Source organism: Lipomyces chichibuensis, assembly GCF_038497645.1.
Source record: "Lipomyces chichibuensis strain CBS 12929 unplaced genomic scaffold V1513scaffold_83, whole genome shotgun sequence".
Lineage (NCBI taxonomy): Eukaryota > Fungi > Ascomycota > Lipomycetes > Lipomycetales > Lipomycetaceae > Lipomyces > Lipomyces chichibuensis.
Window position 1 is genome coordinate 1 of NW_027117535.1, and position 23,189 is coordinate 23,189.

The 23,189-nt window shown below is 46.0% G+C and overlaps 11 protein-coding genes across 11 annotated transcripts; 7 read left to right on the forward strand and 4 right to left on the reverse strand.

Moving 5' to 3' along the window:
* The first annotated feature begins 443 nt into the window (after positions 1-443).
* Positions 444-1,858, forward strand: V1513DRAFT_421686 (40S ribosomal protein eS4). The gene is made up of 3 exons (XM_066895962.1): positions 444-739; positions 806-872; positions 1,003-1,858. The coding sequence occupies exons 1-3, from the start codon at positions 726-728 to the stop codon at positions 1,705-1,707; spliced, it is 786 nt and encodes a 261-aa protein (XP_066750461.1). The 5' UTR covers positions 444-725; the 3' UTR covers positions 1,708-1,858.
* Positions 1,833-4,209, reverse strand: V1513DRAFT_454850 (Metallo-dependent phosphatase-like protein). Its single transcript, XM_066899430.1, has one exon. The coding sequence runs from the start codon at positions 4,017-4,019 to the stop codon at positions 2,133-2,135; it is 1,887 nt and encodes a 628-aa protein (XP_066750462.1). The 5' UTR covers positions 4,020-4,209; the 3' UTR covers positions 1,833-2,132.
* Positions 4,210-4,247: 38 nt separating this feature from the next.
* V1513DRAFT_454851 (DnaJ domain-containing protein) lies at positions 4,248-6,343 on the forward strand. The gene is made up of 5 exons (XM_066899431.1): positions 4,248-4,547; positions 4,608-4,807; positions 4,862-4,937; positions 5,002-5,091; positions 5,152-6,343. Exons 1-5 carry the CDS (start codon positions 4,469-4,471, stop codon positions 6,021-6,023), a joined length of 1,317 nt encoding a protein of 438 aa, XP_066750463.1. The 5' UTR covers positions 4,248-4,468; the 3' UTR covers positions 6,024-6,343.
* V1513DRAFT_320423 (ubiquitin-conjugating enzyme/RWD-like protein) lies at positions 6,262-7,345 on the forward strand. The gene is made up of 5 exons (XM_066894680.1): positions 6,262-6,568; positions 6,633-6,806; positions 6,883-6,958; positions 7,024-7,145; positions 7,199-7,345. Exons 1-5 carry the CDS (start codon positions 6,499-6,501, stop codon positions 7,255-7,257), a joined length of 501 nt encoding a protein of 166 aa, XP_066750464.1. The 5' UTR covers positions 6,262-6,498; the 3' UTR covers positions 7,258-7,345.
* Positions 7,346-7,677: 332 nt separating this feature from the next.
* V1513DRAFT_454859 (V-ATPase proteolipid subunit C-like domain-containing protein) lies at positions 7,678-9,351 on the reverse strand. The gene is made up of 5 exons (XM_066899432.1): positions 9,161-9,351; positions 8,598-8,706; positions 8,447-8,516; positions 8,231-8,397; positions 7,678-8,176 (listed from the first exon to the last, which is right to left on the reverse strand). Exons 1-5 carry the CDS (start codon positions 9,214-9,216, stop codon positions 8,093-8,095), a joined length of 486 nt encoding a protein of 161 aa, XP_066750465.1. The 5' UTR covers positions 9,217-9,351; the 3' UTR covers positions 7,678-8,092.
* Positions 9,352-9,634: 283 nt separating this feature from the next.
* On the forward strand, positions 9,635-13,280 carry V1513DRAFT_428296 (CNH domain-containing protein; the record flags this gene model as incomplete). The annotated part of the gene is made up of 2 exons (XM_066896271.1): positions 9,635-11,845; positions 11,901-13,280. The coding sequence occupies 2 exons, from the start codon at positions 9,635-9,637 to the stop codon at positions 13,278-13,280; spliced, it is 3,591 nt and encodes a 1,196-aa protein (XP_066750466.1).
* A 575-nt stretch (positions 13,281-13,855) lies between these two features.
* V1513DRAFT_461172 (N-terminal C2 in EEIG1 and EHBP1 proteins-domain-containing protein) lies at positions 13,856-14,860 on the forward strand (the record flags this gene model as incomplete). The annotated part of the gene is made up of 4 exons (XM_066899885.1): positions 13,856-14,254; positions 14,306-14,352; positions 14,397-14,482; positions 14,547-14,860. 4 exons carry the CDS (start codon positions 13,856-13,858, stop codon positions 14,858-14,860), a joined length of 846 nt encoding a protein of 281 aa, XP_066750467.1.
* Positions 14,861-14,908: 48 nt separating this feature from the next.
* On the reverse strand, positions 14,909-16,641 carry V1513DRAFT_481806 (uncharacterized protein). Its single transcript, XM_066900370.1, has 3 exons — positions 16,222-16,641; positions 16,067-16,153; positions 14,909-16,009 (listed from the first exon to the last, which is right to left on the reverse strand). Exons 1-3 carry the CDS (start codon positions 16,513-16,515, stop codon positions 15,203-15,205), a joined length of 1,188 nt encoding a protein of 395 aa, XP_066750468.1. The 5' UTR covers positions 16,516-16,641; the 3' UTR covers positions 14,909-15,202.
* A 487-nt stretch (positions 16,642-17,128) lies between these two features.
* On the forward strand, positions 17,129-18,985 carry V1513DRAFT_320873 (uncharacterized protein). Its single transcript, XM_066894681.1, has 3 exons — positions 17,129-17,856; positions 17,909-17,974; positions 18,025-18,985. Exons 1-3 carry the CDS (start codon positions 17,265-17,267, stop codon positions 18,762-18,764), a joined length of 1,398 nt encoding a protein of 465 aa, XP_066750469.1. The 5' UTR covers positions 17,129-17,264; the 3' UTR covers positions 18,765-18,985.
* Positions 18,986-19,253: 268 nt separating this feature from the next.
* On the forward strand, positions 19,254-20,935 carry V1513DRAFT_386358 (uncharacterized protein; the record flags this gene model as incomplete). Its single annotated transcript, XM_066895247.1, has 8 exons — positions 19,254-19,294; positions 19,350-19,640; positions 19,697-19,710; positions 19,772-19,798; positions 19,858-20,021; positions 20,073-20,327; positions 20,383-20,796; positions 20,849-20,935. The coding sequence occupies 8 exons, from the start codon at positions 19,254-19,256 to the stop codon at positions 20,933-20,935; spliced, it is 1,293 nt and encodes a 430-aa protein (XP_066750470.1).
* Positions 20,936-21,386: 451 nt separating this feature from the next.
* Positions 21,387-22,959, reverse strand: V1513DRAFT_454880 (uncharacterized protein). The gene has a single exon (XM_066899433.1). It carries the CDS (start codon positions 22,703-22,705, stop codon positions 21,560-21,562), a length of 1,146 nt encoding a protein of 381 aa, XP_066750471.1. The 5' UTR covers positions 22,706-22,959; the 3' UTR covers positions 21,387-21,559.
* Positions 22,960-23,189: the final 230 nt, after the last annotated feature.

Consider the following 23,189-nt stretch of genomic DNA (forward strand, 5'->3'; position numbering starts at 1 on the left):
CCGTATCCATATCCGCCTACTGTCTATCCGCATCCGTAATTTTTCACGGATATCCACGGATATATCCGTTATCCGTGTATCCGTGCCGATCCCTAACTGTGTATTACTAGTTAACGTCACGCTAACTTCAATGACAGTTGTTTTGCTGTCTCACGAGAACAAATTAAACTCGTCATCATCGTTTAGTTCAAACGTTACTTTTAGAGATATTGGAAACCCGTAGTCTTTTTACTGCCAAATCTACCATTGAGGTACTGAGCTTCACGGTTTGATACTAGTCTATGAAATCAGGCAATTGCACACTAAACACAAGCAATCGGCAAATAATTGTGGCAATATGTGCACTTTGCAGCCTTTAGGAAGACGTAATTTTCATATGTCTATTTTTATAACATACGTGCACAAGTAATGTCGCATTTCTTATGATTGCGTAGTGTACGTCGTAACGATTCTACAGTGAATTGGGTGCCATTGCAATACCCGATAAAACTACAAGACCCTGATATTGTGTCATCCAGAAAGTTTTATCAATGAAAGTCGCTGTTCCCGGCGAGTGACCGTGACTGCTTTTTCGAACTTCGCAACAATATGCCTCCACTCTCACTACACCACACCGAAGCCGACACGTTAGGGCAACCGACATACCACAGAACCGGTCATTCACGTTTTTCTATCATACTCTCTATCCTTTCGATCTCCAACCGACATCAACACAAATTGTGAACATGGCTAGAGGACCGTATGTAACCAATTTATGATTATCAGCTTGTGGGAGTGAGACGGGAACACTAATATCGCTTTTCAGTAAGAAACACATGAAGCGTTTGGCCGCGCCATCGCACTGGCTTCTCGACAAGTTGTCTGGTGCCTATGTAAGTCGACGTTATTTGTACGGGCATTTGACATTGCAAATATACGGTTAAGAATGAAAATATGAATTGGGGAATTATTGTCAGGTCTTGATGTCAGAATTGCAAAGTAGTTGCTTACGATAATTGGCAGGCTCCAAGGCCATCACCTGGTCCCCACAAGTTACGCGAATCGCTCCCGCTCATCATCTTCCTGCGAAACCGCTTGAAATATGCTCTTAACGGTCGTGAGGTCAAGGCTATTTTGAACGACCGTCTCGTCCAGGTTGATGGCAAAGTCCGCACAGATTCTACTTACCCCGCTGGCTTCATGGATGTGATCACTCTAGAGAAGACCGGCGAACACTTCCGTCTCCTGTATGACATCAAGGGCCGATTCACCATTCACCGTATCACCGAACAGGAATCCCTCTACAAGCTCTGCAAGGTTAAGCGTGTCCAGCTTGGCAAAAAGGGTATCCCATACCTTGTCACACACGACGGTCGCACAATCCGTTACCCCGATCCCCTCATCAAGGTCAACGACACCATAAAATTCGACATTGACACTGGCAAGATCGATAGCTTTGTCAAGTTTGAGGTAGGAAACCTTGCGGTCGTCACCGGCGGCCGTAACATTGGCCGTGTTGGTGTCATCACCCATCGTGAGCGTCACGAAGGTGGTTTTGACATCGTTCACATCAAAGACTCGCTCGACAACACTTTCGCTACCCGATTATCCAACGTTTTCGTCATTGGTTCAGGCAACAAGCCTCTCATCAGCTTGCCCAAGGGCAAGGGTATTAAGCTCACCATTGCCGAGGAGCGGGATAAGCGTCGGGCACTTGCTTTGAAGTAAGCGGTGGAATTGTGAGATAAGGATGTGTTGGGTTTGTTTGTTCTCTCATGTGCTATATATATATATATATGCTAGTGTTTCACTACTATTCAAGTAGTATGCGTTATGTAATTGTCTAGTCAGTCGTGCGAAGATAAAAAGTTTCCTTGTTACTTGAAGTCACCTAAAACTCTACTCTCAACACCACATAACATTTAGTAATATAAAGCAAAAATCACAAAAAATATGCAATGTCTGATGATTGTATACCTACGTCTACCCAAGTTATAATGTCATCTATACCCCTACTTCTTTCCGTCTAAATCATATACCATATGCTTAACAAAGATCCACGACACGAGCCATCTCCACCCACACATGATTTCCATTACGCTCTAATAAGAAGCACCCACGACCACATCTAACAATAGAAGAGCGCAGGGCGTCTACCTGAAGTCCTTGATGCACTCAGTGCCCCATCCACGAACGTAGTCCTTGATCAATTCCTTGACTGGCTTCCCACCGTATTCCAAAACCTTCCAATCATCCTTGGACGTGGTAGAATCGATTTTCGCTAATGCTTCAAGCACAAATGGCTTCATGAAGTCCAAGAAAATAACATCGGTCGCTTCCGGCGCAGAGCCATCGGTAGGAAAAGAGTCATTGGTTGCAACGGCATTAGGGAGATAATACAACGGATACGGCTTATGCGGAGTATCATCACCATCCATACCATAATCATCAATTGTAACGTATCCTGTAGTTTTAAGATCTTCTTGGTCCTGTGGACCAGACATAGCGGAAATAAGAGAATTCATGACGTTGATGTCGAACGTATCACCAAGATTCTGCTGCCGTACCATCATTGTGCGAGAAATTGGCGTGGTCAATTCCATAAAAATATAGTCCAATGCGTTTAACTTCCCGAGAATCTTTTTTGCAATAGAGTATGGTACGGAGGGGATGTACAACCACGCGTTGTCGAACGGAGAAACGATATAGCCTGAGTCGACTGTGAAGATACCACCATACATATCATAACGTAGAGAACCAGAATTAATAAAAATAAGCCTCGACTTGCCATGAAGAGTCTCATCGTCGCCAACGAGGTTCTGCAAAACGTGCTCCTCCAAGAGACTCAGCAAACTGTTAGGGCCAGGATACATAGCTTTCTCGAGAAGATAATCAGTCGGAACACAGCCAAACGGATATGTCAAGTTGAGTTCAACACGGTAATCGTCGATGATCTTGGAAATCTTCCTGCCATTCTTGGTACCGAAAGTGCCATCAGGACCAAGTGTCTTATTGGCGTGGAAGCTCAACGAATAAGGATTGAAGTCGAGATATCTGCGCGAATACTTCAACGGCTTGCCATAGTCTGGGGAGTCTTCGGACTTTCCAGGCTCAATACCGTCAATGCTAAGCCAACCTACAGTCTCCAAAAATCTGCCGGCCTGCAGAGCTGATGCACGGCTGTCAAGGACCGTAAAATCACGAACATGAGAATGGCCTCCAAAATACTGAATTGGGATGCTCTTATGCACCGCACGGATGGCACGGTGAATGGCCCACATCTCCGGCCAGAATCTGATTGGATAGTGACCAAAAACGAGGAACATGTCGATGCCAGGCTCACGGATAGCAGACTGGAACCATGCTTGCTGAACGACATCCTCAACATCGGAAACTCGAGAGTTTTCGCAATTGAGCTTAAAGTCGAAGAGAAATCCGAATGCCATGATGTTGATGCCCTGATTCTTTGTAGTAAATCGATAGGATCTTTGGCCAATGTGAACCCACGACCCATTAGACAGCATAATCTCGACGTTGGAAGTGAGGTATCTTCCATCAAAATGTGGGGCAAGCATATCATATGTCTGCTGAGTAACTTCACACTTATAGAGCTCATGGTTGCCAATACTCATCAAATCTATCGGAGCCATCATCAAAATCTTCTGGCTAATTTCGCCATTCGGGAATGTCGAGTCTGATAGGCCATTGCCATCGTGCTGATCGCCATCATCGACGACAATAACGTCAACACCTTTCTCATCTGCAGTCTCTTTGATATGCTCAATGAACGATGTGTAGTCACCCCAGTCAGCGGCATAACTGGGCTGCAGAAGATGGCCGGCAAGCCAGCCATGAGTATCAGTGGTGCTGATGAAGTTCAGCTGGCCCCATTCGATGGGCCGCAGCGGCAAAGTCTTTGGAGGAGGAGCGCTGGAAGGCTGTTGCAGAATGAAAACATCCTGGTTCGCGCCGACAGAGACAATGGCGTTGAGCAGAAGCCCTGACAGTAAAAACAGTGGGCTACGATAGAAAGAAACCATGGTGTGAGCTACCGCCGCCTTCAGGAACGCGGTCCAGAGGAGTTTAGAGAGGTCGCGGATGGATGCTAGACCGCCTTGTCTATTCTCTCTCCAAAACTAGTTGATATCGCGAGGGTGGCATCTCACCTTTGGCCAGTGCCAACGCACTTAGCGGGCTGGCAGCTGCGCAGTGTATTTCCGAGAATGTATTTAGCCACCTCCTCGATTGCTCCACGTCAACTGGTCAGACTTTGACCTGTTTCTTTTGTTTGGCGTTTCGCTGTTATGCATCAATGCCGGCCTATCACGTAATACTTATGCCATTTTCATTGGCACGTAAGTAACTTTCGGTTTAACTGCCTATGTGCTCTGACTTCGCTTTACTTTAAGGGAACAAAAAAATTTAGGCTGTCAGAATTATAGTACAACTACACTTAAAAAGGAAGAGTCTCAGCAATTCATTTACCACCATGTCTGCTGCCGTTTTGCCTCCTCTTGGGGCGGATCGTACGGAGAAAGACGCTTTCGTCTCCTATGGCCACTTGTCCGGTAAGGAACATTTGTCACAGAAAGTCGAGAAGCTGTTCTAATATGTGAAATTATGGATAGCATTTACCCTTCGTGCTATCGAGCCCGTCGGTCCTCAGTATCTCTCGCATGCACGTCGTGCTCTCCGCGGACGGACCTGGTCTGAAGATGAGCGAATTCAGGCCCAGATCAATGTCAAGAATGTTGAAGAAGAGACCGTCTCTGAGGATGAAGAGCCAGAAGATCCGGTAATGCTGAGTCGGGACCCAAAGGACTGGAAGGTTGTACAATTTGACAATTGGTGGCATCTGCATCACATTCTTACATTGAATTAGGGACAAGATCATTATAAGGTCCTAGGCTTGTCGAGGTACAGATATAGAGCTACGGACGAGCAGATTCGACGTGCCCGTATGGATCCTAAGGTTTACCCAAATGGGCTCATTTATACAGATGCTAATCGTTTTTTGTGCAGATCGAAAGAAAGTGCTTAAACATCATCCTGACAAGAAGGCTGCGTCCGGCAGCATCGATGACGATGGGTTCTTCAAGTGTATCCAGAAAGGTCAGTAGGTCTAGTAACATTGTTGTGATCAAGGTATTTGTTGGCTCACATATCAACTAGCAATGGAAATCCTGTCAGATCCTGTCAAACGCCGTCAGTTTGACTCTGTTGACGAAGCTGCTGACGTGCAGCCTCCTAGTCGTAAAGCTAAAGGCAGCTTTTACAAAGACTGGGGCCGTGCGTTCGAGTCCGAGGGCAGATTCTCTAAGAAGCACCCAGTTCCAAAGCTTGGCGATGGAAGCTCGACAAAAGAGGACGTTGATTATTTCTATAACTTCTTCTACAATTTTGATTCTTGGCGTTCCTTCGAGTATTTGGATGAGGATGTCCCCGATGATAGCGACAATCGTGACAACAAGCGTTACACTGAACGTAAGAATAAGGCTGCCCGACAGAAGCGTAAGACTGAGGATACGGCCAGACTTCGAAAGCTGGTTGATGACTGTTTGACGTCGGATCCGCGAGTCAAGATTTTCAAAGAAGCCGAACGAAAGGCCAAGGACCAGCGAAAGTGGGAGCGTGAGGCTGATGCCCGTAAGGCTTCTGAGCAGGCGAAGCTGGCTAAGGAAGAAGAAGAACGTAGACGCAAGGAGGAAGAGGAGCGCTCCAAGGAGGAACGACTGAATTCCAAGAAGGCTAAAGAGTCCGCAAAGAATGCCAAGAAGAAAAACCGCAGAGCCGTCAAGGCTGCAGTTAAGGATGCCAATTATTTCGTCGACGGTGTGGCTTCACCTGCGGTTATCGATTCCACTCTTGATGATGTTGACCTTATTTTGGAGAAAATCGATGACACTGAACTTGTTGACTTTGCTCAGAAGCTTAGTTGTAGCACCAAGAGGGATGCAGTGAAGGCAGTTTTCCTGGATGTCAGCGTAGACCTAATCAGTTCGGGTAAAGCGAAGGATACGGACTTCAAAACGATTAAGGCATAGAAATTACTAAATTTGGGCGCAAAATTGACTGTTTCGTGTTATGCATGGGTAGACGATTAAAATTTTTTGTTTGTGGGTAGAAAATTGATAACTACTGTTTTTGTAGATGACCTTAATCTTAGATACTGTAAGATCTCGTGCTTAGTTAAGGCTACCGTAAGCATTGAGCATCATGTCCCTGAGTGCTGAATGAATGGCAGGATTTACGATCAATGTCTTACTTTGGATATGCCCTTTTAAGGTATTCCGGTTTTTAGTGTAGGTTCCAATCGTGTTTTTGAGCTTCCGTGAAGACCATGCGGCGCTTCATAAACTGCCCTACCCAACGTTCCAAACGTTTAACTGATATTCACCACGAGACCTTTTGTACATTATTGTTCAGATTCCCTTCAACCGCAACCATCTTCTTGTATTGTTTGCTTTTAAAGGAATTCAGGTTGGCGAAAAGCTGGTAGGTGAGAAACAGCATCGAGTCATGGCTACCAAACCGTCGGAGACCATTTTACGGCGACAACTGCGCGAAATATCACGGAACGGCATTCCTGGTTAGTGACACCTTCTGGTAGAAGTCTTGGATATGGAGCGCTATCTTAACTTTCATTGTTATAGGAATATCAGCTGGTCTAGTAGATGATAATATTTACCAGTGGGAGGTTCTATTGATCGGGCCGGACGACACCTTATATGAAGGCGGATTCTTCAAGGCACGACTCTCTTTCCCGGAGGAATATCCCCTTCAACCTCCAAAAATGAGATTTGAGACGGCGATGTGGCATCCAAACGGTATGGACCGGGAAGAACTGACGATCATTCGACGTGAAGGGAAATGGTGATTGACTGACTTTGGATATTTCCACAGTGTACCAAGATGGCAACGTTTGCATTAGTATTCTTCACCCTCCTGGCGAAGATAAGTACGGTTATGAGGACGCTGGGTATGCTGACTTACGATCTAATATCCGTCTAATGGTATGAGGAGAGCTGGACTAATGCGCGATAGAGAACGTTGGCTTCCTGTCCATTCACCCGAAACTATTCTACTGAGTGTCATTGCGATGCTCTCATCACCGAACCCTGATTCGCCAGCTAATATCGATGCTGCCCGGGAACTCAGGGAGGATTGTAAGTGATCAGTGCCGAAGACGCGGTGGGAAGCGAAGAGCTAAATATTGCAGATCCCACATTCAAGAAGCGCGTACGCAAACTAGTGAGAGAAAGCGCCGAGGCGCTATGAACATTGGCCGGCAAATGGGACCTTATCAAAATGTGTCGTATATCAGCATCTCCTGTCATTTGTGTCGGTCATATGCGCAGAAATTTGATTGGTTGAAATTGTGCTAAATAGTACGCCTGTACAGTTCGCCAATGTTCAAGTTATTCCATTATGCTATTTCGTTCAGCTGATCAGAATGAGGACTCTCCTTAAGCTTAGCAATGGTGGTATGCAATTAAGGTGCAGGCAATTGATTTTCGTCAGGATTTTGCTTGCGTCTCTTGACTATATTGTACGTGATTTGCTATTTACCCGTTCATTGCAACAGTTTTGTATGTCGTCATTTGATCTTCCAGATTTCAGTATGCTCGGCGCACTTGTTTGGTTGGTACGGTAATCTATTCGCTAAAGGATATTGTATATCCAGTTATCAGTCGTATTGGCTTACCACATTTATTCAGCTACATTGGCTGCTTATCCGAAACGTATATGATATAGTAATATTTCACATCAAAATAACACGCCGCCCTTCTAAGAAGACTCTATTAAACTCCCTACATACATATAGTCTCGTGAATGTGCCGACGGAAACAACATTTGAGCACATAGAATTATTTTATATGATTATACCGTTGTCGTAAAATGACAGAAAATAGAAGGCAAAAGCTGTCACTGCTAAAACGATCAGAGGACTTCAATGAAATCATTACATGAAGCACGTTCCATTACGAAAAGCAAGCTATGACGAAAAACTGTTGGAACAGCGCTTGGCCTCCTGCCACACATCCTCCAATCCGAAACTCCCAAATAGCCGTCTCACACATTTCATAATATGCTATTGTTGTTATATTTTTACTCAAGCAGTGGCCTTAGTGTTGAGAATAAGAGCCACAATAAGACCGTACAGACCCAAAACTTCCGCGAAAATGAGGATAAGAACCTATTAAAATATTAGTAGTTGCCCCAGAGCATATGAAACATTGATATTTCTCACCATGCCCACGAAGAGCTTAGGCTGGAGCATAAACTGCCGAACACCCTCATCCCCAACAACACCGATAGCATATCCGGCGGCTAGTGCGGACAGGCCAACGCAGAGGCCGCATGCAAGGTGCATGAAGCCTGAGAAAAGGGAATATTCATTATCTGGTGACATATCACCTGCGAGATCGTTAGATATGCAGTCAAACACGAAGAAAAATTCACTTACCAGCAATCAAGACACTCACAACGAGGCCATAGACGGCCAAGATACCAGACATAATGACTGGAATTAAACTCTAAACGATTCTCAAGTTAGATTTATGCTTCATTCCTTTGAATCCTTCCACAAAGAAACAAGAATTGAGAGATAGACTCACCCGCATGATCAGCTCAGGCTTGAACGTACCAACACCAGCAATACCGATACCGCTCTTCGCAGTGCCGACGGCAGAGCCGAGGGACGAGAGAATGATAGCCGAGGCGCATCTAAACACAACAATAATTAGCATACGCTGCAAGTAAATTAAATGCCATTGAAATGTGTGCAAAGTTAGCCAAGTTCAGCGAACAAATGTGCAGATGCGGCGTTGCAACGGTTCCTCGATAAGTGACATATTCTCAACCGGAGAGTACCCAGAATCCTCCGGTTAACAATTTTATTGGCTGCACTATATTAAACAATCAATGGTGACGGTCGCTAAATACTGGTATACTGAATGCGTCGCTGCTGTTCTCGCAAGGTCTCATGCCACTCCATCCATATCAGATTGCAGCAGCAGGGGAGTTCTCTCTACTATAGATAATAATTGTTTCGCACAATATGAATTGACATCGGTGCAGGCTATTATCTGTAAATCTGGAGATCCGAAGTGATATATACCAACAATTGCTCCATTTGTTCGCTCTCCTCAGCAACAACCAGTCAGCACCACAGACGTACCCAGCAAAGCCGAAGAAGGGCGCGAATGTCGGGTAAAGCTCGTTCTCCGTATCCATTGCAACTAAGTATATGCGTGACGGAAGTAAAGTATAGTGTTGCTGGAACTGGCCGTAGCTGACGAGAGACAAAATAGCAATACTCAGAGTAACAGGGCGATGGCCGCAGATAGGACCGGCCGGGTAACTGGCCGTTAACAGCGGTCAAGGCCTAAAGCCCTTACCGCGGACAACGACAAAGACTTGAAAGACAGCGCGGCCGCTCATATGCCACATACAGTCACAAATCAACGGTCCCTGGTCCAAGCCATATATGCAACAAATATTTGCAATTTAGACCATAAAGGCTAAGCCAAGGTGCACAGAGTTGTCAGCATAGCAACCTGTAATTTACATGTACTTGAGTCGCCGAATCTCTCTCTTCACGACCCAGGAAGTTTTGTCCGCAAGCTTCGCCCATCCCTGTTTGCGCTGCCAAATGGTCGAGCTGTCCGACTCTAGCCACTTGGCCGTCTCGCCTTTGTCCGGCCAGCCAGATTCGGATTACTTTCCTTTTCCCACGAGACCGTCGGTGCGCGCTCCCCAAGCTCAACTTCCGCATGTTCCCGTGTCGTCGAAGTCGACCCCACACCTACTTCCGGCGCTACCTGCACAACAGCCGCCAGGAGTGTCTTCGCATAAATCCAGCCAGACCAATTTGCATCATAACTACATCCACCAACAGCAGGCTACTCTTCAGCACCAGATCACCAAGCAGCAGGCTCGCCTGGCATTGCAACCTCGTCCATCGGCTCAACATCTCCATCATCCTCACAATTCTACGAATCTAGCTGCGGCTTTACAAGCCAATGGCACGTCTCCTTCTCAGAAACGTTCGTCTGCAAATGAATCTCTGAAATCTGCCGCTGTGCCTACCACGCCTACAAATAGTGCGAATAAATCCAAGGAGCGGGAGCGCACTGCATCTGGTTCATTGAACGGCAGACCCGTTCCTCCAACACACGTTCCGTCACTTCCGGTTTCGTCTTATTCTTTTTCTCATCCTCATGCTCCTTCACATTCCACAATTGTTATGGCATCTAGAGGCAAGCCCCTGGTCTACCCAGCATTACTCTCTGTTGTGGCAGAAGCCTTTGTCGAGCGGCTGCAGGCCGGTGATCGTGTCAAAGATGGACTCACCTACAAAAACGCATTCACCGGCGCGGAAGCTGTTGATTTGCTTATGTATATTCTGCAGACTCCTGACCGGACTTTAGCCCTGCTCCTCGGCCGTGCATTGGATGCCATGAAGCTGTTCCATGATGTCACATATGTCCATAAGCTTCGTGACCATCAAGACGAAGTCTATCAGCTTCGTGATGCACCAGAGATTGATAATCATCTCGCTTCTGTAGCGATATCTGAAATGGAATATGACGAAGATGAATATTACGACGAAGAGGACACCGAGGAGGATTCAGGACGGCGACCGTCAACTACAACATCGATTCCGCCGTCATCTCCTGCTACACCGGCGTCAATTACTACAGACGCTTCAAAGCAAGCGAAGACTTTGACTGCGGGAATTAATGGCATATTCATGCTCATGACGGAATGCTATTCGCCAACATGCACGAGATCTCAAGTTTGTTACGCAGTTCATTGTCCCAAGCGCCTGGAGCAACAATTCCGCGCAAAAGAGTTACATCCAACAGCTTCGTCGGCAGCAACTGCAGTTGCATCAACAGCATCCGATATTGCAAAACTTTCTTCAACTACTGGAGCTCTGAGGCGTCAAAATTCTACTGGCTCGCTCAATACCGAGGAAAATGAGAAGGAAAATAAGCTCTGGATATATTCAGTACCAAAGGAGATTGCCGATTCTGTCGATGAGCATGAGAAAATGCGACAGGAAGTAATTTGCGAAGTTATATATACAGAGCGCGACTTTGTGAAAGATCTCGAATACATTCGGGATTTCTGGATCATACCACTTCGGAAATCTAATATTATCCCGGAGCACCGACGAGAGAAGTTCATTCGTACAGTTTTTTCCAATATTATGGAAGTTCATGCGGTAAATTCTCGGTTGGCAGAAGCGTTGACCAAGCGGCAGCTACAAGCTCATGTCGTGAAACAAATTGGAGACATTATGCTAGAGCATGTCCCTCGGTTCGCACCGTTTATCAAGTATGGTGCCAATCAATTGTATGGAAAGCATGAATTCGAAAGAGAAAAGTCCACGAACTTGCTCTTTTCCAAGTTTGTCGACGACACAGAGCGAATGAAGGAGTCTAGAAAGCTTGAGCTTAATGGTTATTTGACCAAGCCGACTACACGCCTTGCGAAGTATCCATTATTACTTGAGCAGGTACTGAAGTACACTCCGGCGGATTCTCCTGATAAAGAAGATGTCGCCAAAGTCATTACGCTGATTAAAGGCTTTTTGACGAAGTTGAATATTGAGACCGGCAAAGCAAATAATAGGATCGATTTGATGCAACTTAGCCGAAGTTTGATTTTCCCTCCAGGTGAATATGTTGATCTTAAGTTGACAGAGGAAGGACGGCAAATCTTGTTTCAAGGCTCTCTGAAAAAGAGGTTACAAGACCAGCAGGCCGACGTAGCAGTGTATCTTTTAGATCATTGCCTTCTATTTGTAAGAAAAAAAGTTGTGAATCGAAGAGAACAATGCAAGGTCTTCAGAAAGGTTAGTTTCGGTTCTTTCAAACCGCATTTGATCGAGAAGTTAATTCTTGTGATAGCCAATACCTCTCGAACTTTTAGTAGTATCTCAATCAGAAGAAGGTGCAAAGCGACCATCGTCTTCTCTCATTCCAACAACTCGATCTGTCCCGTCTCGATCAGAAGGTGCCAACAATAAGCATCCAATAACATTCACGCACTTAGGACGAAGGGGATATGAGCTTACTTTATATGCACCGACCTATGTTAGTCGCAAGAAATGGGTGGAATCTATCTCGGCACAGCAACGGGTACTTCGGGAACGAGCCGGAATCTATGTCAAGACAATCCTTTGCACAGGGTTTTTTGATGGCTCTAATCGAGTGAATTGTGCGGTTCCATTCGACGGTGGACGGAAGATGCTCTACGGAACTGACAACGGTGTGTACGTGTCAGACACACGACCTGCGCGTGGTTCGTCGCGAATTCAACGACCTCAGAGAGTAGTGCCTGTGTCGAACATTACGCAGCTGGAAGTTTTGGAGGAATACTCAATGTTACTGGCGCTATCTGATAAGACGCTCCTATATTGGCCTCTTGACACATTTGATACGGACGGAGGTGGTAATACTTCCGCGGGCAATGGAGCCGGTAGCGCGTCAGTGGTGGCAGCAGCAAGGCGGCCAAAGAAGGTGGCTACGCACATTAATTTCTTCAAATCTGGAATCTCCTTGGGTCGTGTGTTAGTGTGTACCGTGAAAACCAATGCCATGACGACCACAGTGCGGGCATTAGAACCTGAAGAGCCTCATTCTCGCGGTAAGAAGCAGACAGCTTTCCGCAGATTACTTCAAGGTCAGAGTGAGGGTCTCAAGGTGTTTAAAGATTTTTACGTTCCTTCTGAAGCTATTTCTCTATCTTTTCTCAAGTCGAAAGTTTGCGTGGGTTGTGCGAAGGGTTTCGAAATAGTATCTTTGGAGACGTTAGACACCCAGTCACTTTTGGATCCTGCAGACACTTCACTGGATTTTGTCATGCATAAGGAAGGTCTGAAACCGATAGCAATTTACCGTATAGAGAGCGACTTCTTACTTAATTACTCTGACTTTTCGTTTTATGTAAACCGAAATGGGTGGAGGTCGCGTCCTGACTGGATGATTTACTGGGAAGGCTTACCACAGTCGTTTGTGTTCTGTTTCCCATACGTCATCGCATTCGAGCCGAGCTTTATCGAGATTCGGCATGTTGGTAGCGGTGCTTTGGTTCATATTATTACTGGTGAGAACATACGGTTCCTTCACGAGAGCACTAAGGAGATTCTCTATGTTTATGAGGATGATAGCGGAGTTGATGTCGTTGCATGGCTTAACTTCTGGGAATCGGCCATTGGTAAACCAGCATATGGACCGACTGAAAATGGTGCAATCGATGGTCATGGACTGCAGAGGTTGGATGATTAATGACCTAATATGGCATTCAGTAATTAAATTGTAATGACATTTGGTAGCCGGTATCACTATTAGTCGAAGGCCAAGAATGTAACATGTAAATGAGTTTGTTTGTTGCGGTAGGTACAGGTGTTTGGGCGAAGCTAATACAAAATATTATGCGCTTCATATTTTGAAAGACGGCTAGTATGTATTTTTTATATGATGCTTGGGCGTTCAAGAGTGTGATTATCTCAGAATAGAGCGTTGTTTAGTTCTTTTCAATTGTCTTGGGTTTGTAGACGTTCGATATTAATTTTGATCGAGGATTACTACACTTTTACAGTTCCTTTGGGTTAGGGTTATTTGACCACATGATGTGCGGCGGGGCGATACTGCAATGTACAGACCATAAAATGATGGGATACACCTCGAAAGAACGGTCCAAAATACTCTACGAGACAAGGAATCAGCAATTATTAAGATTCGAGTATTACGGGGAAAACTCTGGCGACTGCGTGCGATTACTTGACCCGTGTTCATTCAAGTATTCATAGAACAGACAGGAACCAAAGAATCCGCTCTTTTCATCTGCCTGGGATCTTAAAATGAACGTCTTGATCCCTAAGTCTCGGCGGCCGAAGTTCGCGGTCAAGGTCACAATACACGATCTAGCCAATATTCCCCTCGTTTCTGGTTTCGTTTTCGTCCGCTGGCATCTTCAGGATTCGGCTCGTGGTGACGCTCGCGGTAGAACAGATAAAGTGCCCATCAAAGACCACAAGGCTATATGGAACTATGAGAGGGAGATAGCGCGAGTTAGGATGGTGATAGAGAAGGACGGAATGCTTTCCGACAAGCATGTTGTTTTTGAAGTTGTTAGCGAATATTCCGGTGAGAAGGTCGAGTTAGGGACATTACAACTCAACCTGGCTGAGTTTGTAAAAGAGAAACCCACTGGAAGGAGGTATTTGCTACACGAGAGCAAAATCAATTCCACTATTAAGGTGTGCTGGCTGCAGCTGTATGTGTGGACGAATATTAACGTCTATTTGTAGATAACGCTAGATTGCAGACAATTATCAGGTGATGCTAATTTTTCTACGTATGTAGACGTTTGCTGATATTATGGGAATATTCTAATTAGAGGTATAGTCCTCCCTTATCGTCGGGGCAAGTATTTGGCGGCATTACTGGCGTAATAGCAGAGCAAAAAGAGAAAGACGATCCTCTACGTATGGTGATCCAATTGCGAACTTTTACCACTCTCTGCCCACTGCGACTAACATACTTCTGCAGATGTGCCATCGCAACTGATCGTCGCGAGCCAAGCAACACCTAGTCTATATAGAAAGACGCTTACGGCGTCGTGGCAGCGACAGGATGGTGAACTACCGGCTGAAGAATGCATTGAAGATATCTTTGCTGGAGGTGACGGTTGGGCGAAAGACAGCGATGGCTTCAGCAGAGGCCGGCGATTGACGGAGGATTTGCCGTATTCGGACCTAGCCGGAACGGTGCCTGGTGTTGGGGTAGACTTAAAAAGAAAGAACGGAGAGATTATGGGATGGGCAGAGAGGGACGATCTACGGAGTTGGACGATTGCGGGGTGACTTACCGCTGTTAGCTGGTTTTCGGTCCGGTTTGAATTGTCACACAAATGCCTCACAGGAATGTATCATGATTAGATTTTAATACTGGATATAACTCGCTAAATAAACAACAATGTACACATCGTAAACATAGAGAAATGAACATCAAAATTAATAATATACATCGGCATGTCATGCACTAACATCTGTGCAAGGTATAGTTAGGCAGCAGATCTGCGTAGTTGATGTACTAGAACATCCCACGTTGAGTATCCCAACCGCGACTTCCTCTAAATTGACTCAAATTGTCTAATGATATCATTGCAAATAATATGTGCGAGACAATTCCCATGTTGACGATTCTTACAGGCATCCTAATTCAAGCAAGCTCCGAGCAGCGCCAATCTGGCCAGGCGTGCCTTTAATGGCGGAACTGGGCAATTGACTCTTAAATGGACTGCTGAACAATCCAGAACTTCCTTCAGCCTCAGCGCCTAATTTTGGCACGACAAGCATCTTATCAGGACGGCTCGATCGCTTACGAGCCGGTGTTACGACAATCACGCTGCTATCTTGCCAGGGACCGCTGATGTCTGGCACATTTGTGTGAATTGGGCGCTTCTTCGATACATCTTTCACAATAGCACCAGAGTCACTAGCTCTCTTGGAACTACGATGATGTTTTTTAGAACGGCCTCTCCGGCGGCCATTGCTGGTAGCGGTGTCGTACAAATACCTAGCTGCTCTGTTTGCTGACTTGGACGAAGTTGACTGAGGTGGGCCAGAGTTGTGAATAAAAGTTCCCATCTTTTTCCGTCGTGGTAGCTGAGGCTTGTTGCTTACACCAGGGGCTATTCTAACGGCAGCATCCGACATAACTGCAGGGAGACTTTGAAGTCGCACAGCGGCAATGGCGGCGCCAACGTTGGCGTCGGCATTGTAGAGTGAGGCGGTACGCGTGCCTGTAATTGCTCGGGTACCACTGAGTATCTCGCTGATTAGTGGCGGTTGGGAAGATGACATTAGTGGTAAGATGGAGGACGTGGACTTAGTAGATCCTGACGGGAGTGCAGATGGCGGCAAGGGAAGATCGCAGAGTGGTGTTGTGGTCTGGTTGATTCTGACCTTGTACATGGCGAGTCGAAGTCGCATTCGTAAGCGGTCGGCATGCTTACAAAGATAACAGTCAACCCAAATTCACGTGCTCCAAAACAGGAAAACGCATACCACTTTGCAACTTGATCTTCTAACTGACGCTGGCGACGGCAGCCGACGCGTTTGCGATTGCGAGAGTACAGTAAGACCGCGCTGGATCTATGAAATATCGGGTTCGCGTTAGTCATCAACGGAGTCGGAGTCAAATATAACATATGGCTGCTTACCTCGTCAGCAGTTGACGGTTGCCGAACGACGATATCCCCGCAGGAAGGCTGCTGGGGACTACTTGGCAAGGTGGTTTTGCTTTGCCTGCCCGCATCCTGCCTTTCAACATTACCGTCCAATGCGACTTTCGATTCCGAGTGTCGTGCCGGACCAGTTTTGCGCGCATTAGAACTGCAGTCCACCGCAGCTGTATACAAATCGACGTGCTTATTGATGGCAGTGTGGGGTGTATGCATGATGTTCGCCGACACATCACCGAGGACGCGCCGTGCGACTTGAGGAGATGTGGACATGACTAGAGGGTATCGAAAGAGAAAATTGTATAATCACCGGTGGAGCGCGACGCCGAGGATATAGATGAAGAAGCGCGTTGTAGAGACGGAGGAAGCTGACGACAGACGAGGTCTCGAGCAGCGGTGGTGAGGGAGTGTGCAAGAATGCAAGCTCGAACAGACAGACATGCGAAGGCCCCGCCGCGCACCAAAACAGTTGCTGGAGTTTACCCGGCCTGACGCGTTATGTCAAATCTTACCCGGCCGATACGCGTCTTGGACAGGGCTACCCTTGCCCTGGGTATGCTTGGTCGCCTGCCTTCTGGTCGTCGCTCCGATATCCTGCCGACAGTCTGCAAAATACGTCACAACGCCTTGCAGTCGTGGCTGGCCAAATTTGCGCATCCACACGTACTTTTTTATAATCTACTTATCAGCACGCGTCAATTCGTAAACGCGTCGAAACGGAAGTTTCCGGATCGAGAGGCACGTGCGCGAGCAAGCGAGACTCACTAAGCTGGACTCGAACAAGCGCCAGTTAATTTGGCGTCGGACCCCTTGTTGTGCACGTGCTAAATGTCCACGCACCGAGCCCTTGCCCTTGTCGTCCGGGGTTAATTTACTACTCCGCTTTTGTCAAAAGCCTCTGGTTGCTCCTACTCCAGCACCTCCGGTAGTCTAGTGGATGGACTCGATTATCCGTCAGTTCTACTCAGAGCAGCCACCGTTTCTCACGATTTCAAACATATGTCAGCCAGACTTTTGACAGTATGCCGTGCGAGACTCCTCAGTTGAATGCTGTAGTGATATCGCGCTTCCATAGTACTCGTCTTGGCATTACAATCAGCGAACGCGTCACGGCAGACTCCCCAGCAGGTGCATCAATATTGCCGACTTCGCAATTTGCACAGCATCCTTCTATGCCGACCTCTCCGACTCCAAAATCCGATACAATCCTCCGGCGTCAGATATCCTGTGAACTCTCCCGAGATCCGTACTCAAAGCTGCTGCAATACTATGAGACTTATCTACCACCTCGTAGAAAGCAAGGTCAATGGGTCGACTCTCCTAATGGTGAAAAAACAGTATGGGTGCCTGACAGATTCTCGGTGACTTCGACATCTAGCGTGATTTCATCCATGAGCGATGACTTGGAACAGTCGCTGACAGATGCTGCAAGCGACTGTCAAGGCTCAGTCTTTGTTTCTGAACGATTCAGCACCGGTAATCGACCAATCAATATTACAGTCATTCCTCCCACTCCACCAGCTTCGAGCTTCCGGAACAGTAACTCTGTTCGACGCAATCGTAGCACACGCAGCAGTCGAAGCATCCGTGGTAATAGAATGGCTAGGGTTGTTGGTATGCTCTCCAGTTCGTCGTTGTTTCAGTTTCATTTGCTCATAAATTACAGGTGAATCGCCTACGTTGCCTACAATCAATGCTGACTACATCTGTCTTTCCCACTATCCGACAAATGGTAATTGTGTGCATTTCTGATCCCTGATGTTGGACACTGATGTTGTGCAGGTGAAATTAATGATCATCTATCTTCATGTTTGCCGGTCATGCAAACACATTTGAAACAGCACAGTACTTCGACAGAGAATACAACACAAGCGAACAGCTCAGGTGATTCAGGACTGAGTTATCGCACTGATCAACAACAGCAAGAGATTCAACGACCAAACGCAACCGCCCATTCAGAAAATTCATCCAGTAGGAATGACAGCTCGATTTGGACAGATGCGCATCCTACAACGCTCAGCGATATGTCTGCGAAACCGTCGAATTCCTACGAGACAAGGCCACCAGACAACAGCAGGGGAAGTCACCATGTACTGAGCGACGATGAAGACGAATATGGATGCGTATATCATTCTTTGGACGGCGAGAACGTAGTCAGCGACTTGTATGAGGACTTTGGTTATGATGCTTATCATAACACACTCCGATACACAAGTCAAAGCTTGATTAGATGTGACAACGTCAACATTTTCGGTCAAGAATTCCCTCTTACGCGGTCGCCCACGTCCCAAAGCATATTTTCTACTACAGGTATCAATAATGGTTTTTCTATTGGTCCAGAGAGCCGGCGCGACAGAATTATTCGGGAGAGTGTGAGTAATTCCCCGTTATCATCAGATCGAAAAGATAGAAAATTTAGTGCCTGCACGGTTCTTTCTACGGTGAACAACATCACGTCCTCGTCCTCAATCACATATACTGGAAAATTGCCGTGGAAGAAAATATGGGGCCATAAATTTTAGTCATAATGTATCGTATCTCATTGTAATCGGTTCAACACCAAATAGCTGTGACAATCATAGAGAGATTGCGCCCCTTCTCTTGATATAATAATCAGCTAATTCTGTCGACAGTCAACTAGGACTTGCTTCGTTCTTGCTGCGTTATCGGTGGCCTTACTAGCGCCACTGTTAGCTTCTTGGTAGTGAACAATTTCCATTCTTACCGTTAATTAAAAATGGTAAGGAGTCCCGAACGACACAAAGTTGGCTCACAGTTCAAAGCCCTAGCCCTTAACATTAAGTTCGTGACGGCCCTCAGACATCGCGATTTTCGTCAACTTTGGCACTCAGCTAAAATATGATCTTGTGCAAGCACTTTGAAAAACGCGTTTTTGATCTAGACCTTACATGTAAGATAGTGTCGATCTAATTTATGGTCGCGGATTATGGGACACAGGCGGATCTCTAATAATTAAGCGTATAACATTAAGTGATTATTTTAGTTTCAATATGACTACGTTCGACGACGATGATCTTTTCACGGATCTATAGTGAGTCAGATGCGATTTATTCTCTTAATGTATGTTATCTAACGACCGGATTTAGTAAAGACGATGATTCCGCGCCTATTACAGACACGTCAACTGTCTTTGGGTCAGTGGCAGCCCCTCGATTTGCTGATGTCAATGGTCACCCAGTTAGAAATTCAGAAAATACAAGTACCGAAGTTCTACTTCCCCCATCAGAGCTTGACGGCGCACACAGATCTGAATCTCATGACTTAAATAACGATGTCGGACTTGGAGACGATGAAGGAGGCGCGCAGACTTTGGCCGCCGACCATAGCGAAAGAGTGAGGCACTTGAATCAAGATGGCGAGGCGTCGAAAGAAGACGGGTAGCTACTCCTATTCCAAGGTTAGTTTCTGCAGAGTTGGCTAATAATGATCGCAGGAAGATGTTCATCGGTAAGGTGCTGATGAGATTTTTGCTGAGCTTGCTATTAATTAAATGGATTCGATGCTTCAGGGGGACTAAACTGGGACACAACTGATGGTACATGTTTTTGGATTTTTCAAAGCCGTATACTTTATATAGCGCTAATTATTGCTTAGAAACCTTATTTAAGTATTTTTCCCAGTTTGGTGAAGTTACGGAATGCCAGATCATGCGCGAAGCCACCACTGGTCGGTCGCGAGGGTTTGCATTCCTCACTTTTAAGGATTCCAAGTGTGTGAACACTGTGATGGTCAAAGAGCATGTCTTAGATGGTAAAATAGTGCGTATGATTAAAGTTATATACCTCTTGTCAGATACCAACGCTGAGCAGATCGATCCCAAACGAGCAATTCCTAAAGACGAACAAGAGAAGACGTCTAAGATATTCGTGGGCGGAGTCTCACCACATGTAACTGAAGCAGAATTTCGGAATGTGTTCTCACGTTTTGGCCGGATCTTAGACTGCAGTCTCATGATCGATAAGGATACCGGTCGATCTAGGGGATTTGGATTTATTACATTTGAATCAGATGCTGGGGTCGACAATACGCTAGCAAACTGCCCTCTGATGATTGGGGGAAAGATGGTATGATTGTTGCTTTTAGTCAGGAATTGCCACAGAAAAGTTGACGACCAGTTAGGTTGAAGTTAAGAAGGCGCAACCTAGAGGTCGAGATAAATTCGAACTGGATGAGTACAGCGCCAACGATTCCCACAGGCCACAATTCGCAAACTATGATGAGGAGTATAATTCTCAGCAAGACAAATCTGGTCAAGGGTATAATGGGGAACTGGGAGATTCATTTTATGCTAATGGAATGACACCATCCATGCTAGCACATTACTGGCACAGAATACAGGTGTACATAGTCGCTCTCCAACAGATCCAAGCCAGTGGGATGAATGGCTACAATGCATATGGGAATATGCTGGGGCCGAGTCCTGAAGCGCACGCAAACTTGAGAAATAGTCAAGCACAACCATATTACTATTCAAACAGCGCTGCGTATGACGCTCTGCGGTTTTCTGACAATCCAGTTGCCTTGCCTTATGAAGTATTATCTACTGATACTTGCTTCCTTGCGTAAATGCTGACTATCGCTGTAGGATGAGACCGCCGGCAACGCTGCCCACAAGAACGAGAATAATAAGCCTATAACCGCTACGGTATCGCTAAATGGTATGTATTGTTAAGATAACACATCTCGTTGGATATGTCTGACAAATTTTAGATCGCGTGGAAGCGAATATTGGCATTGTGCAGACTCTTAACCGCAGCAATCAGCGAGATAGTATGGGTGATGCGGCTCACTCTGCAAGTTCTATTCCTCTGTCGCACAGACAGCCGCAGCAGTCTGAGCCCGATTCAGAAGCAGAAACACAAGTAACAGAGGAAAGATCGAGTACCCCTGAGTATGGTACAAGCGTAGGTTCTCACATATATCAGTCAAGTCAGCAGAATTATAGCAATTATCAACAAAATATCCCTAGTGGTCCCAGATCATACCGAAGCCACTATCAAGCTGGAGTACCTCCAACAGGACCGAGACAAGGTGGATACACATATAACAGAGGGCGAGGAGGTATGTCGCGTGGTCGGGGTGGATATATGAATCGAGGAAATGTGAGCGGATACTATCCATATGCACGATAAAGTGTTGAATATTCAATAATGGATGTACAGTTATTTCAATGACCCATTCAAAGATCGTACATTTGTTTCAGTGTATATCTATCGATCCTATTATTAAAAGATAATGAAAATTAATAATCTAACGCTATATATCCCAATAACTGTCATGAAGTTATAATCGATTGTCATCTTGACTGCCAAGATTCCTTGCCATTTCTTACTATAGGCCCGTCCTTGACCATCACCACTGTTATGTAACTCACAAGTGCAATATGACGAGCCCAAAGAATAGCGATGATTACAGTGGACGTGACATGTTTGGGCGAAACCTTATGCAGTAGACCAAACTCCTTGGAAATGAATTTGTGACCTGGCGCTGTTACGCTGAGTAATTGATGACTCACCGACGAACTCCCACAATGCGCAACCTTTTCTAAGCAAGAATGGTACTTCATAGACGGCATGACGTGGAAGATTCCCCATATAACAAAGTTTAGTCCGCTTATTAGGAGATAAATCAATAAATTTGCCCGTCTAGGATTTGATAACAATTCCGCATAGCGGTTGCGAAACTGACTTTCGGCATCCTCCACACATATTTCCAATTCTTCCATTTCACATCCAGGTGGCATACCAACGATACCCAGAGATGATATGGTCTGGTCACGTCTATCACGACCACGGCGACTGTTCTGCTGTAATAGCTGTTGATTTTCAACTCTGGCTCGCAGCCGTAAGGCGTTGTTAACTAATAGCTTTTCCGAAAGTACGTTGTCCTCACTATCGCTGTCCTCGAACGCTGAATTGCCAAGACCTACATCGGTAGTGTTTACTTTCAGCTTCAAGAAAGTGTCTGCTGGTGGACGTGGGTCTGACTTTCTTCTTCTTGTGGTTGTTGGTGAAATAGAGACCGGGCTGGCAGGAAGTTGAAGTTGCTGTTCGCGGGTGCCGCGCTCAAACCGACGCAACGAGCCCGGCGACATCGGAGATGGAAGCATTCCAGTTTGAGTGACGTCAGCTATGTTACTAGCGGAGTACCTATATCGATGAATTCCAACCCTGGAGCTGAAGATAGTCGAGGAGCGGGATGTGGAGCTATCGGAGACTCGACGAGAAGACTTCGCGTAAGAAACGGCATGCTGTACCAGCTGAGAGTTGGTAACTGTCCTGTTTGGGTCAATGGAGGAAAGAGGTGTCGAGTGCGAGCAGTCGCTATGACTCGCTGTCAGCGGTGGAAAATCGAAGTCAGAGTGACTTTCCACGAGACCGACAATCATTTTCGTAGATAATGACACTATTCCAGATGCTGTGAAGTCCACAGATTGGACCATAGTCGTCTTGACCTCGAGGGCGAGTAGGACAATTATCAATTGACGTGGGCGGGGTTGTTTATCATTCCAGCACGCATGGTTGCACTTCACCTGGACACTCGCTAAAGTGGCATATTGCAGTTGTCAACAAACGACATGCACGTGTCAAAACCCAACGGCGCCACGGCCTAAGCCGTTTTAGCTCTCGGCTTGACCGTTCCGTGGTCTTACACACTACCGGCCGCAATCATTCTCTTTATTGCAGCCCCCTCTTATTATGACCATTGGTCTCGTATACTGGTGTATATATATATATATTCGTGTGACAGTAGCATTAGCAGGTTTTAGTTGATTATTGTGACAGCCGTATTTGAAAATTTTACCATGCGAGGCTGAGTGGGGTTCTAAATGGTAAGACCCAATACGAAATTATCGGGGACTGAATGGAATAACTTATACGGGCATTAGTGGTGGCTATCAGTTCTTGGTTTTGGCATAATTGCCT